This window comes from Triticum urartu, chromosome 3, assembly GCF_003073215.2.
Source record: "Triticum urartu cultivar G1812 chromosome 3, Tu2.1, whole genome shotgun sequence".
Taxonomy (NCBI): domain Eukaryota; kingdom Viridiplantae; phylum Streptophyta; class Magnoliopsida; order Poales; family Poaceae; genus Triticum; species Triticum urartu.
The window spans coordinates 13,410,376-13,425,490 of NC_053024.1; the positions used below are offsets into that span (position 1 = coordinate 13,410,376).

Below are 15,115 nucleotides of genomic sequence, written 5' to 3' on the forward strand. Positions count from 1 at the left end.
GGGTTCATTAACACATATCTCATAGATGCAACTGAGGTTAAATTTCATGCCGCAGATACCGAGGCCAACTTGCTATGATCGTTGGTAATAAATGAAAACAAAGATATAATACTCTTTCCTTACAACTTCAAGTGAGTGTTACTGTTTTGTGCGTATTCGGTTTCCCTTATATATTAGTCAAGGTTATAGTAATGTAATTGATGAGTTATGCATGCGTGTGCAGTTTCCACTATATTCTCCTAGAGATTAAGCTTGAGCAGGGACTAGTAACCGTCTTAGACTCAAGACGAAAAGATCCCCAGGACTATGCGGACATGACTCAAATGCTCGAGAAGTAAGTTAAATCGATCATTGTCCACCATATTAGTAACTTTGTTCATTTACTGATATATCAAGTAATTGTTTTCTTTGTCTGGCAGGGTTTGAAAAAAATTCACCAAAAAAGCTTCGGGACTTCCGAAGAAGCTGCAATTTAGACACCCGAAAGTAAGTACTATAGTAGCATGTTCCGCGCATCTCCTATTGATTCAAGCGCTAGTTTCATCAATACCATTTGGCATTCTTGCTTATCAGTTTGATTGATCTCTATTTCTTGTAAAGTGGTTGTGGCAGAAATAAGGGAATGATTTCTGTGGATACTACGTTTGCGAGTCAATCTGCCACACGACCTGTGAGCGGGGCTACTCTGGCGAACAATATGAAGTGCGTAAATAACAACATTCACAATTTTATTTTATTACCATCATTTGTGTTGAGTTTCATTCATTTATATATATATTGACCCCCTTCTTCAAATTAGATATTTCGGAAGCGGGATGAACCCCTAGCACCAGCTCGCATGCGAGCAATTCAAGAGGAATTGGCGGCATTCTTTCTTGACCACGTGATCGCTGAAGACGGAGAATACTATGTGGACCATGAGTCCGTATGTTAGGAGATTATATTTGTAAAAGATAATTATTGTATATATGTAGCTGGTAGTGGCGTATAGATATACGAGAACTTGTTGTTCGACCAATCTCTCGGAGAAGGAGAGGTGGTCGATATCACTTCTCTCTGTATGCATATATGTTCATGACGATCTTCTGTTTCCTTCGTTTGCTTACTAGCTAGCTAGCGTGTCTAGTCCTCTCTATACGTATGTATAGTACGTAGCGTCGAGCAAGCACGGACATAAGAGATGACACTTCTCTCTATTAATTATAGCTAGCTAACACAATATATGAAACACCTAAATTAATCCCCCAAAACCCCCCAACCCCCCCCCCTTTCAAAAAAACCCCAGCCACAGAAATGCTGACGCGTGGATGCCTATCCGGTTCGTAAGGGCCTGTTGTCCCGGTTCCTGAACCGGGACTAAAGGGTCGGTACTAATGCCCTGTCCCTTTAGTCCCGGTTCAATCCAGAACCGGGACAGATGGCCGGGACAACAGGCCCTTTAGTCCCGGTTCAGGAACCGGGACAATAGGCCCTTACGAACCGGGACAACAGGCCCTTTTTCTACTAGTGTATGATCAAATATTGATTATTGAATATGATATCATCTTTTTCTGTTGGTGTTTGTAGGACAAAGATGCTGTTAAGCTTTTAGGAGCACGAATTAAAAGCCTACACAAGAGATTTTTTTAATAAAGTTCATAAAAGATGACATATGCGACTTGTTCTGTATTTTGAAACTATTGTAAAGTTAGGTTTTTTTAGAATCTATTTTAAAGTTTAGTTTTTTTAGCAAATTTTAAAGTTTTATTTTTTTCTAGTGTTTTTAAAGTTTAGTTTTTTTTTGAGAAAAGGTTTTAAAGTTTAGTTTTTTTTAGCGGAGGTTTTAAAGTTTAGTACGAAGGCAAATCACACACAAAAAGGAAAAAAAATGCCCAGAACGCAAACGGCCAGGCCCATCATCCAGCCCACTCTCTCTTCACCCAAAGCTTGGCCAGCCACTCCCCCCTCTGGCGCCGCCGAGCTCTCCGCTGCCGTGCCGCCGTCGCGCTCGCATCCTCCTTTTCCCCAACCCCATCTCTCCGGTCAGGCTCGGGTCGACCGGCGCGCGCGGGCGGCGGGGGTCCAGTGGAGGACTCTCCGGCGAGGGAACATCAGTCTTCTCCCCACTTTCCTCGGAGAGGGAGGCGGCGACCTCGTATCCGGTGGCGCGGCCATCAGGAAACGGCGACCTCGAGCCAGCGAGGGCTACTAGGTCTTGCAGCGGACAGACCCATACGGAGAAAACCTAGGTACATCCACATCGCTCTCGATTCGAAAACCTAGGTCCGTCGGCAGTGCCAAAACTCTGAATCTGAATACAAATTTCTTCTTTTTACTGCTTCTCTGTCAGATTACTTGCATATGCATCGTCGCTCTGATTACCCAATAACGTACCGCTATCGTATCGGCGCACGCCTAATAGCGCAAATCGGCTCAAATACACTTTTCTGCCAGAACAAGAGCACCACCATATATTTGTTAAAACTTGCAGTCCTCAACCTGTTTGATCGATTATTCAGTCCCGTTTGAATAAGTGCCATTTTGTGACTTTTATCTGTGTATCTTGTAGAACATGGGAGCATAGCGGCGGTGAGATTGTGTTGACAAGTTAGCGCGGGTTGCGTTTGTAACACTAGCATACACCAACCAAGCCAGTGCGCGCACCTTGGAATTTTGTTGGCGATGGATGGCAGTAGCTCCAGCAAGAGAAAAGCCGAAGCGCAGCGAGAGGGAGAGAGCAGCGCCAAAAGGCTGAATGTCACTGTGGGGATGGAGCACCTTGACTGCCCCATCTGCTTGAAGCCCCTCAGGCCTCCAATACTCCAGGTAAATGCACGGCGTGTTGTCTCGTCTTTCAACTCAAGCTTTTATCTCAGTGATAAAGCTCAAGGTAAAATAAGAGCTTTGATGAATTATCTTTGGACATGGCGCTACTTGGCAAGGACATGTTTCTTGTGAGCGTAACATAATATAGCTATGGCAACTCAAACAATGAACTATAATGTTACTTACCTATCATGTTGTTGTTTTATGTTTCTTGAAACTAAAATGTACGTTTATGTTAAAATTTATCCTCATGAGACCCAGTTAACTCTTTCTATTCCACAGTGCTCCGTGGGGCATTTCGTATGCTCGCATTGCTGTACGCATCAACTGGATGGCAAGTGCCATTTATGCTCTGTAGAGACTACATTCGAGCGCTGCTTTGGGATGGAACATGTTGTCGAGTCAGTCACAGTAGCTTGCTCCAATGAGATGTACGGATGTGCCGAGACAGTCACCTACTACAAGAAAGAAGAGCACAAGGAGGCATGCCCATACGCCCCATGCTTCTGCCCAGAGCCTGGTTGTGGCTTCGCTGGACCAACAAAGGTGCTCCTGGAACATTTCACGACCCAGCACAAGTGTCCATTGACAACCCTCCCAGACTCTGGCACAGTGTCTCTCTGCCTGCAGCCGGGCTTACATGTTTTGCAATGCACCAGGAACAGCTACTTTTTCTTGCTCAGCATGGCATCAGAGCCTTTTGGACATGTCATCTCAGTCGTCTGTGTCAAACCAAACAGGAGGAAATCGAAGTTCACATGTAATCTGAGTTACGACTGCATAACAACTGGCTGTTGTGGAAGTACAAACTGCCACATAAGGAGCTCTTCACTCTCTGATGGGCTTCCGACAGTGTATGACTTAATACTTCCCAAGGGAAAGGTTTCTGACGATGCAAACGGTATCATGCTTAGAGCCACCATTAATTATCAAACTATAAGTCACAGCAGATCTTGTTTTCGAGGGAAGGGACTGACTTCTGCACTTCAACAAAGGCCCAATACTTGTGATGATGATGATGATGATGCGGATTATATACCTAAAAGTCGTAGAAGATCTCCCCCTGCTAAGGAGGAGGAGGTGGTGGAGCAGGATGGGAATGATGAGGACAATGAGGAGGAGGAGGAGAATGATGAGAATAATGAGGAGGAGGAGGAGGATGAAAGACCTTTAAGTGTCAGAAGATCCCACCCTGCTGAGGAGGAGGATGAAAGACCTTTAATTCTCAGAAGATCCCACCCTGCTGTTCAACGAAGGCCCAATACTTATCATGATGATGGGCAGGTGGAGGAGGACGAGGAGGATGCTAGACCTGTAAGTGTCAGCAGACCCCGTCTTCAGGGAATGGCTCCGGCTCGTGGTGTTCAACAAAGGCACTATTCTGATACCGATGAGGATGATTTACCTATAGCTTTCAGCAGAGCCCGTCTCCGAGGAATGCGTCCAGCTCCTGCAGTTCAAGAAAGGCACTATTTTGACACCAGTGATGAGGATGATTTACCTATAGCTTTCAGACCCTTTATTCGAGGAACGGCTTAGACTCCTGCAGTTCAAAGAAGGGGCGTATTCTGATACTGATGGTGAGGATGAGAGGCCTTTATGTTCCAGGCTTCCCGTACGCTAAAGGTTTTCCGTGCACTTGCTGTTCTTCTGCCTGGCTTGCACCGTTCTGGTTCCAGGATATATATGTGAAGTCTCTATTTCTGGCCTCAAGTATCGCCTCACCGTTGTTAAGCATTGCTTCAGCTCCTTGAACACATTACTGGGCAGCGTGTGGCTGCAGAGTCTGAATGCAGCTTTGGGTTTGATGATGATACCGCTGATCCAATTTACGAGGAAATCAAGCTCCTGGCGAAGTTTCTTCCATGGGCAACCTTCCAAATGATGTAATGGTCATGAATAAATTAGTAGAGGTTACCCTGAGTTTTTACAAGAAGACCGCAAGTTGCTTCAACAATGTGGCTACTAGAAAACAGTACTGTATGCTATGCAGGTACATATCTCTGCATTTACATGACTGACTGCCGAGTATGAACCATGACCTTTTGCGGTTATGATATTTGTATATCTCTTTTCTTTTTCGTTTCTGCATGGGTACACGAGATCACAAGGTCGCAGATAGCGGTGCAGTATCTGCAGGTGATAAGATGCGATGTTTTTTTCTTACTGAATTCGTGCAGTGGATGATCAGATGTTGTCTGGTTATCTGAAGATAGGAACGAAATCCTCCATAATTTGTAGCTGGAGTACTTTGTTACTTTCTGCTTCTTTTTCGGTGAGTTATACTACTAGAGTTGTTGGACACGCAGAATTTTTTTTGTGGGAGTAATCATGAATTTTGCCGGTGGAGCAGCTGTGGAGCCTTCTAGTGGCATTGGTCGTGTGTAACTTTTATCTCTAGCAACTGAAACATTTTCGAGTGTTGTGTGAATAGTCAGTAACACATGAGGATCCCATCTAGTACAACATTGGTCTAATGGCAAATTGACAAAGTCAACTTAACAGATGTCCAGTCAACTCGCAATGGTCAACAAGTAAAGGAGAAGAATGAGCTAACAGGGATAATCCAAGGATGAAGGTGGAGGTGTGAGTGGGTTAGTCCACCGTGGACCCTGCACCACCCCCTCCACCCTGGTCTACCCATAGACCAAACTGAATTTTACCATCACCATGGATATCTTGGCCATGTATCAAGGGCTCCTATAGCCTATATAAAGCCCCACATAGGCATGCAATCATTCTCTCAAGGGAGAGGCATTCAAATGACTTGAGAAGGATTTGGATAAAGCAGCCAGCTTCGAGAGACCTTGAAAGGCTCAGAACGATGATGAGAGGGAGGGGAGTTTTGAGGTGGCCTTTTGCTCTACCTGAGCCACTAATTGAGCACTTCTCCCGGCAAAGCGAGGGAAGTCTTGAGGCGGCCTTATCTTCGATTCAAGTAGATAGCCGAGACGCTCTCTTCATCACCTATCCCAAGATAGGATTAAGTCAAGTCACGCTCGAATGAGACGACCGAACCTATTCATAAACATCGTCATGCCAACTTTTGTCTCGGTGTACGGCGACCTTCGCATACTCCCCCACACACAACCTCTGTTAAGTTTAACAAGCACATATGCCCGTGCGCTGCAACGGGAGAGATATTTTATTTACGACAAGCAACGGAAAAGATAATCGATTGTGTCCAAAAAAAGGTCTCCACAACGGTAGGCGAGAGAGCAAGGAGTTGCGGTCTTCTCACTGCACATGTTTGGCTCGTGAAATCTTGATAGTCATGGGGTTGGTAGGCGTGGTGGCGAGCACCCAACTCGTTCTTTTTTCTTTTGCATGCCTCCTCATTTGGTGGATGTGTGACGACCATCGGGTCACGGTTGCTTCGACCACTCTCCTACGACGGTGTAACCGGATGAATTACTAATTGCAGCGCATAAGTCCTCTTACACAAGCATAATCAGGCATGCATGTCCCTTTATTATGAAGGTTTATTCTCTTTGATTATTTTAGCACTAATGTTAAAAACTTGAAAGCCCGGACAGTTAACAAAATGTGAACATTTTTTTTTTGAAAATTCCATATAATTAAAAAAACAAAAAATAGAAACGGGAATAGTTATTTAAATTCGAAAAAATATGTTGAAACCATTAACCTTTTATAAAAACACAAAATTATTATTTTTTTAAAAGGGGGACATTCAGAAGAAAAAAATTAAAATGTTTTCTTAGACGCAAACATTATTTTGTTTTTGTGAACTTGTCAATAAAATAGGAATATTTTTTGAATATGGAACATTTTATAAAATATTAAGTTTATAAAAAAATCTCGAAAAATTATAAAACAGAATCTTTTTTAAATGGCAACATTTTTTAAATGTTGAAGAAATTCCGAAACCAGTTTTTTTAAGTTTCTAATATTTTTCAAAACAAGAATAAAAATTTTGTAATGCTGATTGTTTGAATATTTGAACACAAAATTAAATTGTGAATATATTTTGTATAATTTTATTTCACGGCATAATAAAAAAAGTGAAAAGGAAAACGAAACACAGGTATAAAAATTTAGTTGAAATGGGCCAGCCCAGTCTTGGGCGACCTGTGCGTTCCTTGAGCTATTTGTCGCCATGTGCGACAAATAAGGTCTTTTTAACGCCTGTGCAGGATAATTACTGGGTTGGCTTTGTTGGGCTGAGTGCGCCCGGACCAATTGCGGAATTCTGGAGAAACTTTTTGTCTTTTCTAGTAGATGCACAAAAATTTAGTACCACCTCGGATAGAAAAAATATTTTCGACGGTGAACGGATGAAAATATTGGAGAAACGCACCTTGCTTTATTAGTAAAAAATAAAAAAGTATAGAAGTATAGATTCGCAAGTGCTAACAATGACTTCTTTCTTTGACCAGTTGGCCAGGGTTTCTCGTGCCCCCCGTCGGTGCAGCCGTCAGTCTACCTCGTCTCATGTGGTCTTAGGGTCATGGAGGCACGATGGATCCTAGCCTTTGCCGGCGGAAGGGCTCCGTTTTTCGTGCTCTAATGAGTTTTGTTAGGGTTTGTGTCCTGTTCAGGAAGGCGAGGCGGCGACGACTCTTTGGAGATGGAATAAAGTTCTCCCCGCCTAGTCCCCGTGTGGGTGGTGTTTCTAGCATCATCGGAGGGCGTGTGAAGGTTTTTTTTCTGGCAGATTCGCAGGATTCGGTCGATGTTTATCTTCGGTGGATCCACGTGGATCATGTCTTCATTTGCTTTGTCCGTGTGTCTACATGTTGGATCCTTCCGATCTGTGCTTCTCTTCATTGGTGGCGCTTGTTGTTCTGGTGTGCTTGTCCTATGTGTCCTTAGCACGACGACTTTCCAATTGTCTACTACAATAAGCTTTGCCCGGCTCGAATGAGGGGCGAAGTGGGCGCCGCGTTCGGCTCGCTCCAGTGCTGGTAGTCGTTAGGTGGTCTACGGACCAAGATGTAATTTTTTTCTTCTGGCGTTCTTTGTACCACCTTGACAGTTAATGAATAGATCGAAAGTTATTCTCGCAAAAAAGGTGCTAACAATGACATATCCCCTCCTCTTCGATTGTCTTTATGAAAACAGAGTAAATAGCATAAAACTACTACTTTACAGGCTAGAGTTCCAAAAAACTACCGGTTTTAATTTTTTCTCAGATAACTACCAAATGGGTGGTCGGCTGTTTCAAAAAACCCAAATCATCAAGTGATTCAAAGTTGATCGCGATTATGACAGGTTGGGCCCGCACCTAATCAACCTGTCTGTTTGACCGTTAGGTTGACCGTTAACTTACAAATGGAGCCCACATGTTAGTGTCTCTTCTTTCACTTTTCTTTCTCTCCCTCCCCTGAACTCTCCGTGAGCACGCACGCACCTCCCTCCCGAGCCAGCGACTCTGTCCTCTCCCAAGCCGGTGACACCCTTCCCCGGCCTCCCTCTGTCCTCTGCTGCCGGAAGCCACGAGCTCGCCGCCGCTGAAAGCCACGAGCTAGCCGCCACCGGAACCGACCAGGCCCGACGGCCAGGGTGCATGTGCCAGATCGGCGACTCTGTCCTCTCCCAAGACGGGGACACCCCTCCCAGCCTCCCTCTCTCCTCCGCCGCCGGAAGCCACCAGCTCGCCGCCGCCGAAAGCCACCAGTTGCCGCCGCCAGAAGAGACCAGGTCCGACGGCCATGGCGCATGCGCCAGATCAGCAGAGGCCGTCGCGGCTCGTCGGCTGCAAAGGAGCACCAGCAGAGGCCGTGGAGGGCGGCCGGTGCAGGGCGACGCCCGGAGCAGTGGCTGGAGCGACGGAGGTTGGGGGACGGCCGGAGGCAGAGCTCGCCGGGCCTGGCAGCTTAGGGCGCACGCGGTGGCGGCCATGGCCGCGAGCAGCAGCTGCGTGAGCTCAGGCGTGGAGGCGGGGCGCACGAGGTGGAGGCGAGGAGAGGGAGAGGCAGGCGGTGGTGTGGCAGTAGGTGCCGAGGGCGGTCGCCGGCGCTGGAGGCTTGCCGGATGTCGCCGGGCGCAGAGGTGGACGCCGGCCGCGAGGTCGGGGCCGTGAGGAGAGGAGCGGCTGTCGATTGCTTTTTCAGAAAAACAGCAGGGACCCGATTGCTTTTTAGAAACGTTTATAGGGGCTACTTTGTAAAAAGTGAGGACATATTTGTAAATTTGGAAAAGAATGGGGGGTTGAAGATTTTTTTATTTGTATATGAGATAGAGACAGTGACATGTGGGCCCCATTTGTAAGTTAACAGTCAACCTAACGGTCAAACAGACGGTTTGTTTAGGTGCGGGCCCGACCTGTCATAATCGCGATCAACTTTAGATCACTTGAACATTTGAGTTTTTTGAAACAGCCGACCACCCACTTGGTAGTTATCTGAGAAAAAAATTAAAACCGGTAGTTTTTTGGAACCCTAACCTGTAAAGTAGTAGTTTTATGCTATTTACTCATGAAAACAATATATATGTGTTTCCGTTTGTATGTTGTTGGTTGTGTACATCTACGATGCAGAGGTTGGAAGCTGAACTCTTTGCAGTTGTATCATCTAGGTACACGGCGAAGAATCTCTATAACTCTTATTTAAAAAAATTACAACAAAATACACATGCACGCACTTGTAGTTAGCTAGCACTGTCTGGAAGAACCATTACTTAACGCGTGCTCAATTTCACAAACCAAACATTAAATTTCCTTTGAGGTTAACGAAATTGCATTGACTTAAAGTGAAATAGATGATGGCTTTGTGCAGTGATAGTTGATAATATGCTTCCTTCGAGCATTAGTTGAACTATAGCTTGCAACTGGGAAGATCAATCACCTCTTCCAATGAGTTTCAACTGTTTGAGAAAACAAGCAGACAAAAAACGATGACATCAATCATACACACACACACACACACACACACACACACACACACACACACACACACACACACACACACAAAACATCGCTAGTTAATTAGTATCAAAAGGAAATTCCTGGAAAAGAAGGTATCGAAGAGAATTTAGGTGCCTTACAACGTTATTATTTGGTACCCTCCAGTAGAACCCCTGGAGCAGGATTGGCGCGACGTTGCATGCTACCAGAACAAAAATCATTAGAGCATGCTTTCCCATCCACTCCATTGGGAGAACCGGCTTCTTGTAACCATACACGTCCACCTACAAAATCAATATTTTGTACATAAAATGGAGAGAATCAAGTGAAATATTAGAGATAGATCCTAGTCCATGCCCATGACAAAACTTTTTTTTCATGCTGCAAGGGCATGCTCAATCCAAGCATTTACGTCTGTGATGCTCTCGGGACTGAACTGTACCCTACAAATGTTCAAGACAGTGCTCCAAAGGCAAGCAAAAACATGCATGACTCCAACACTTTTGTTTCTCAGTTTCCTCTTCTCTGTTTTATGTTTAGCTTTTCTTATTGGAGTAGATTTAATGCGTAAATATTTAAACTAGTCAAATTGCACTGAACGACCAAAACCTAAACCGAGCAACCAAAACCAGACACATTACCCTCATGAGACTATTCTGGGGATGTTTTGGATAATGTGAAAGTGGTTTCCTGTTGTCAGTAAATAAACTCAAGAAAATTGGAGTAAAACATATAAATAAAGCATACCATTAAATTTACTATAAATCAATGAAATTTTTACATACTATGTAAAATAATAGATAGTTGAAACCACCATGTTCCTAATTTATTTGTTTCTTGTATAGTTTTCCTTCTCCTCAATTTCTACATTTTGTGATTGTTATATCTTTATTTAATAAAGTTTTGGGATTTTTTATAAAAAGAACTCGTAGCTTTTTGTATGCTTTCTTGAAGATTTTTTGTTAACTTTATTGGGTGGTCCAATGCCAACTACTACCATCGGAACAACCTTAGAGTATCAATCCTTTATTTTCATGGCCGAGATTTTTATTCGTCTAGTTTTTGAGTTGAGAGGTGAAATATAAACTCAAGTTGTTGAATTTGGGATTAATCTTAGATTTTTTATAATTAAGAAAAAATTAAATACTTAAACTCCTTTGTTTATAGTTACAAACCAACAGATAGATCCCCGCGAAGAAAAGGCCAGCCGTGCCGGACGTTACACAAGTGTAGCTAAGACTGTATAGTGACTTGTTCATAGGCAGCCCTGCATATATGTCAACCCAAAACACCTCATTAACCATGATGTTTACAAAGTCACAAACTTATTATTTCTTGCAATCACAAGATAATTAATTAATCAGCAAAATAATTACCAAACAAGTCGAGTGAGAACCCTAGAGCCAATAAGATCAACGCCGAGAGGGACCACCACACCATTCTCTCGTCGTTCCCCTGCATGAATGATGTAGAGTTTATCATCGGGAACTAGGATTTTGTTGACGGTGAACTAACGCATAACAACAATTTGGACTAGTCTCTAGGGACACTTCATAGCAACAAGTTTAAATGACAGACAAACTTAATCACCCATGAACATATTGATTTCCTCATTTGAGACAAGCGACAACTTCTGCCATGAAAAGTCTCTCAGAGTTGCTTAATCGGGGAGAGAGTAATCCAGCGGCCATCATATAAAAGGAAAACTGAGATTCTGGTGAGGCAGAAGGATATATATACTTTAAAGTGGATGATGACATGGATATATATACTTTAAAGTGGATGATGACATGTCCAAACTGGAGCCCGACCAAGCAGGTGACTATTGCCATCAAGGAGCTACATTGTACATGAAGATGATCAGTATATAGTGAGATTCAGATGCATCTTCAATTGGTCAATGGTTAACGAGGAAGATGTCACTATTTCCACACCTTAGGAGGCCCTCTGGATCGAAAGGGGCTTCACACCATGGTGCCGCGTCAGACGGGAGTGGTCCATTGTTGGGAGAGTCGATGCTGCACCACTACAAGTTCCAAATGGAAAGATGAGAGAATATGTCATGACCATACTAGGAATATTGAACAAAACAAGATATTAGAATTTCATGACCCCACTATCTCTTGCGGTTACTATTTGATTGAATATATACCTCTGTTTTGAGATAGACCGGGCGTGTATAAAGATGCTGGATTCCAAAGATACTTCGATCGATCATGCCAACGGCATTGCAACCTGGTCCTGTATGCCCTCTGACTCCACATTTCACCTGCATTTTATCATAGAAAATCCAATGACAAAGGTTCTTAAGAAAAATGCATACGAATACGAAAAGCAAAATACTTTTTAGAAGTGAAAGCTTACCATAAAATGCTTCATGGTTGAGTTTGGTGATGTGACATCATACACCCAGTCCGGCACGGGCAAACCATACAAAATCACCGTGTATGTGGCCGTGAGGACTAAACCCACAAGACTTCACAAAAATAATTGAAGGGATGAATTATTTGAATAATAAGAATGCCAATTAGCTAGTTAAGTAACTTAAATGCCAACAATTTTGTATAGGTCAGTGTGCTATGCTCACAGCTGGCATCGGTATTTTCTGATTATTGTGTAGCCAGAGCCTATGCCACCTTCTCTAACATCCCGTAGCCAGATTTCACACAGCGCCACCAGTAGGTATGCTATTGCAATTCTCTACATCAAGTGAGATATATCAAGTAAAACGGTATTTGTTGCGCTGAATCACATGCACAGATCTCCCTCTTGTTCTTTACATGAAAATAAAACATAAAATTGTTGTGTGTGTGACAGGACAAAGAATTATGTTCGTAATGGATAGGTTGGCGATGATTGGTACCTGTAAGACACCCATTAATCGTATCTTGCCAATATCAACCCCATATGTAAGATCATGTATGTTGTGGAAGAAGCCACCTTGAAAATAGAAGTTCATAGTTTTACAACTATAAAATGTTTGCTCTCAGAACCACTTGGATTTTTCTATTGCTAAAAAGGGTACTTTTATTTTCATGACCAAATTATTAGTCCACCTTTATTAACTATAATTTACACCACCATCGTATAATTCACTAGTGTAATAATATATTATATTATGATCACTAGAGTTGTATAATAAACTACTCTACTAAAATTTAAGAATATCTTTTTATCAAACATTAAAGAAGCGTATTTTGGGTTCATTCAATACATTTTTAGGGTTTTAGCTCTTTATTTAATTTGAGGCTTTGAAATATTCCTCAATTCAAATTTCTTTGAATTAAAACATGATGCATGATTACCTCTAATGCAATTATTTACATTATATTATTATAGAGTTGTGACACTGTTATAGTTTGTGGACAAACAATCATGTAATAAACCAGATTATGTTTGTAATCAAAAGTGATAGGATGGCAAAATACCACAGTTGGCATGTCTTCTGATGAAGGTCACAAGCTAAACTCATGTGTATTTACCTTGAAGCAAGAGGCCTAGAAGAAAGAGATTTGCAGCTCTGAGCACGGCCTTCTTGGTTGCTGACACTCTATTTGACACCCTCTGCACAAAACATGGTTTAGTCGTGAGTTGGTATTAGTGTTTGATAATTTAATATTACGAGCACTAGTAGTACTTTATAGGCGAAGGCCAATGAGATTCCCACGACGAAGAGGAAGAAGGGGAACACAAAATCCGCTAGTGTGGCGCCATCCCACGGCGAGTGGCTTATCTTTGGAATGAGACCACCAACATCATCAACAATGATCATGAGCTGTAATTTATAGATATTTCATTAGTTTAAATTAATATGGGGCGGGAGAGGTTAAAATTATTTTTGAGGCTTCTACCTGTGGCTTCTGAGTTGCAGCATTATTTTTCTAGTTAGACCTTAATTAATAAAAAGTGACAAACCTTCACTCTTTTTAAAAATGAAATGGAAGAGATGTGATTTAATGTAAAGGTAGTTTCTTCCAAACAATGTTTCATGGAGGTCCAAAGATTTCAGTGTTGAGGTCTCCGAAAAGCTTAGGACACATATAATTTACTCAGAAAAAACAAATAGTTTTCATGAGTTATTTTAATTCATATTGGAGGCTTTCAAATTGCAATTAATAGCATTGTGAGGAGAGGCCTTTACAACAACAACAACAATAACAACAACAACAATCAAAGTTAGTGTGTCATAGTGCTAGGACCAGACCATAAGAAATAAAAAAACGATTTCTCTCTTCCGTCGCATGAAGTTAGCAAGTGGTTGTCAGGTTGAGTGGTTGGAGTAAGCATCGACGGAATTTTGTTGGTCTAAGTTAAGTTGAAGCCCAACTTATGACCTTATAAAATAAGGGCTAGAATGTCTTTATGCCAAATTATCTCTTTTGTCTATTTTTATGTGTAATGTGTCGTAGTAACCCCTTTCGAGTCTCTAGTCTCTACCTTGTTTTTCCCGGTGCTTTCACGTCATGCATGCATGAAGCTATGTATTCCATTGTGTGCTCTGTGACCAATACTCTATGGGATAGGTAGAAAGATAGAAAGTTCGCTGACCGCAACGGTGACCCCTCTGAAGACGTCGAGCGACACCAGACGCTCCCGCCCCGGCGCCACCACCCGTGTACTGCTCGTCGTCGCTGTGCCACCACCGTCACCCGCCTCGACGTCGGGGTAGTGTTCCTCATCTCCCTCCTGAAGCTCGCCACCACTGCCATGGACGACGATCTTCGGCGCTGACATAGTGCTGCTGATGATAATGGTGATGGTGGGCGCTACTATCTCTGAGCTTCCACTGTTCTACTCACTGGCCACTGCAGATTTATATACCGGGCGCGCAAACGCCTTCAGCTGCCTCCATCAGCAAAACCACATTTTTTGTTATTCAGAAAAATCGGGACCACAAACCAAATCGGAATCAACCTGCATTACAATAAGAACATTCAGTCCCAATGGTCTAGTTCAGTTCAGAGAACCAACCAAGCAAGCCTTAAGAACATATTCCATGCACGCGTGTAAAATGCTTTTGTCCTCTCCCTTTGGCTTCGGATAGCTAACATATATATCCCTGCAAGTGGGCTAATACGCATATGTTTTCACCCTCCGAATCCCATGCGCTTCAAATTTGAGAGAGAATTTCACTTCTCTCGACCTCTGCACCAAATAAAGAATTAGAGATGCACACAACCGTTTTTTCAGTATTAGTAGCTGGATTTTTATCTTGACCAAGTCTGACCCTCAATGATATTTAACTATGAGTATCATAAGCATTATATTGATGGGTAGTCCCACCCGAGTGTGGTTTTTCTATACCCTGGTGCATTATTACACCCATGATGAACAGGAAAAAAACTAGCAAATATTTTTTTTTAACTTTGTGGCTTGATTATGATCAAAGGTTCTACTCCCTCCTTCCATCTATATATGTCCTAATGCGTTTTTCGAGGCTAAGTT

The 15,115-nt window shown here is 42.8% G+C and overlaps 2 protein-coding genes across 4 annotated transcripts; one reads left to right on the forward strand and one right to left on the reverse strand.

The window, feature by feature from the left end:
- Positions 1 to 1,883: 1,883 nt before the first annotated feature.
- LOC125542391 lies at positions 1,884 to 5,241 on the forward strand. 2 transcript variants are annotated; one of them, XR_007297909.1, is made up of 4 exons: positions 1,884 to 2,228; positions 2,549 to 2,805; positions 3,088 to 4,798; positions 4,909 to 5,241. XR_007297909.1 is itself a non-coding variant. In XM_048705421.1 (3 exons), exons 2-3 carry the CDS (start codon positions 2,662 to 2,664, stop codon positions 4,342 to 4,344), a joined length of 1,401 nt encoding a protein of 466 aa, XP_048561378.1. In that variant the 5' UTR covers positions 1,884 to 2,228; positions 2,549 to 2,661; the 3' UTR covers positions 4,345 to 4,819. The 2 variants fall into 2 exon arrangements, 1 of the variants encoding a protein (XP_048561378.1); XM_048705421.1 differs by lacking the exon at positions 4,909 to 5,241 and having other exon boundaries at positions 3,088 to 4,819.
- Positions 5,242 to 9,289: 4,048 nt separating this feature from the next.
- On the reverse strand, positions 9,290 to 14,430 carry LOC125547659 (heparan-alpha-glucosaminide N-acetyltransferase-like). 2 transcript variants are annotated; one of them, XM_048711470.1, is made up of 13 exons: positions 14,219 to 14,430; positions 13,308 to 13,445; positions 13,153 to 13,234; positions 12,534 to 12,610; positions 12,258 to 12,370; positions 12,035 to 12,146; positions 11,823 to 11,939; positions 11,605 to 11,696; positions 11,443 to 11,509; positions 11,047 to 11,125; positions 10,846 to 10,937; positions 9,811 to 9,954; positions 9,290 to 9,630 (listed from the first exon to the last, which is right to left on the reverse strand). In XM_048711470.1, exons 1-13 carry the CDS (start codon positions 14,402 to 14,404, stop codon positions 9,604 to 9,606), a joined length of 1,326 nt encoding a protein of 441 aa, XP_048567427.1. In that variant the 5' UTR covers positions 14,405 to 14,430; the 3' UTR covers positions 9,290 to 9,603. The 2 variants fall into 2 exon arrangements, with proteins under 2 accessions (XP_048567427.1, XP_048567426.1); XM_048711469.1 differs by lacking the exon at positions 9,290 to 9,630 and having other exon boundaries at positions 9,681 to 9,954.
- Positions 14,431 to 15,115: the final 685 nt, after the last annotated feature.

What these genes read in the sequence shown, in the direction of transcription:
- LOC125542391 (XM_048705421.1), top strand. Translation starts at nt 2,662, where the DNA reads ATGGATGGCAGTAGCTCCAGCAAGAGAAAAGCCGAAGCGCAGCGAGAG. An exon ending in TCAGGCCTCCAATACTCCAG is followed by an intron (nt 2,806 to 3,087) that starts GTAAATGCACGG and finishes TCTATTCCACAG; the next exon opens with TGCTCCGTGGGGCATTTCGT.
- LOC125547659 (XM_048711469.1), bottom strand. Translation starts at nt 14,404, where the DNA reads ATGTCAGCGCCGAAGATCGTCGTCCATGGCAGTGGTGGCGAGCTTCAG. An exon ending in CAACCATGAAGCATTTTATG is followed by an intron (nt 11,940 to 12,034) that starts GTAAGCTTTCAC and finishes GATAAAATGCAG; the next exon opens with GTGAAATGTGGAGTCAGAGG. An exon ending in TCGCGGGGATCTATCTGTTG is followed by an intron (nt 9,955 to 10,845) that starts GTTTGTAACTAT and finishes TTGATTTTGTAG; the next exon opens with GTGGACGTGTATGGTTACAA.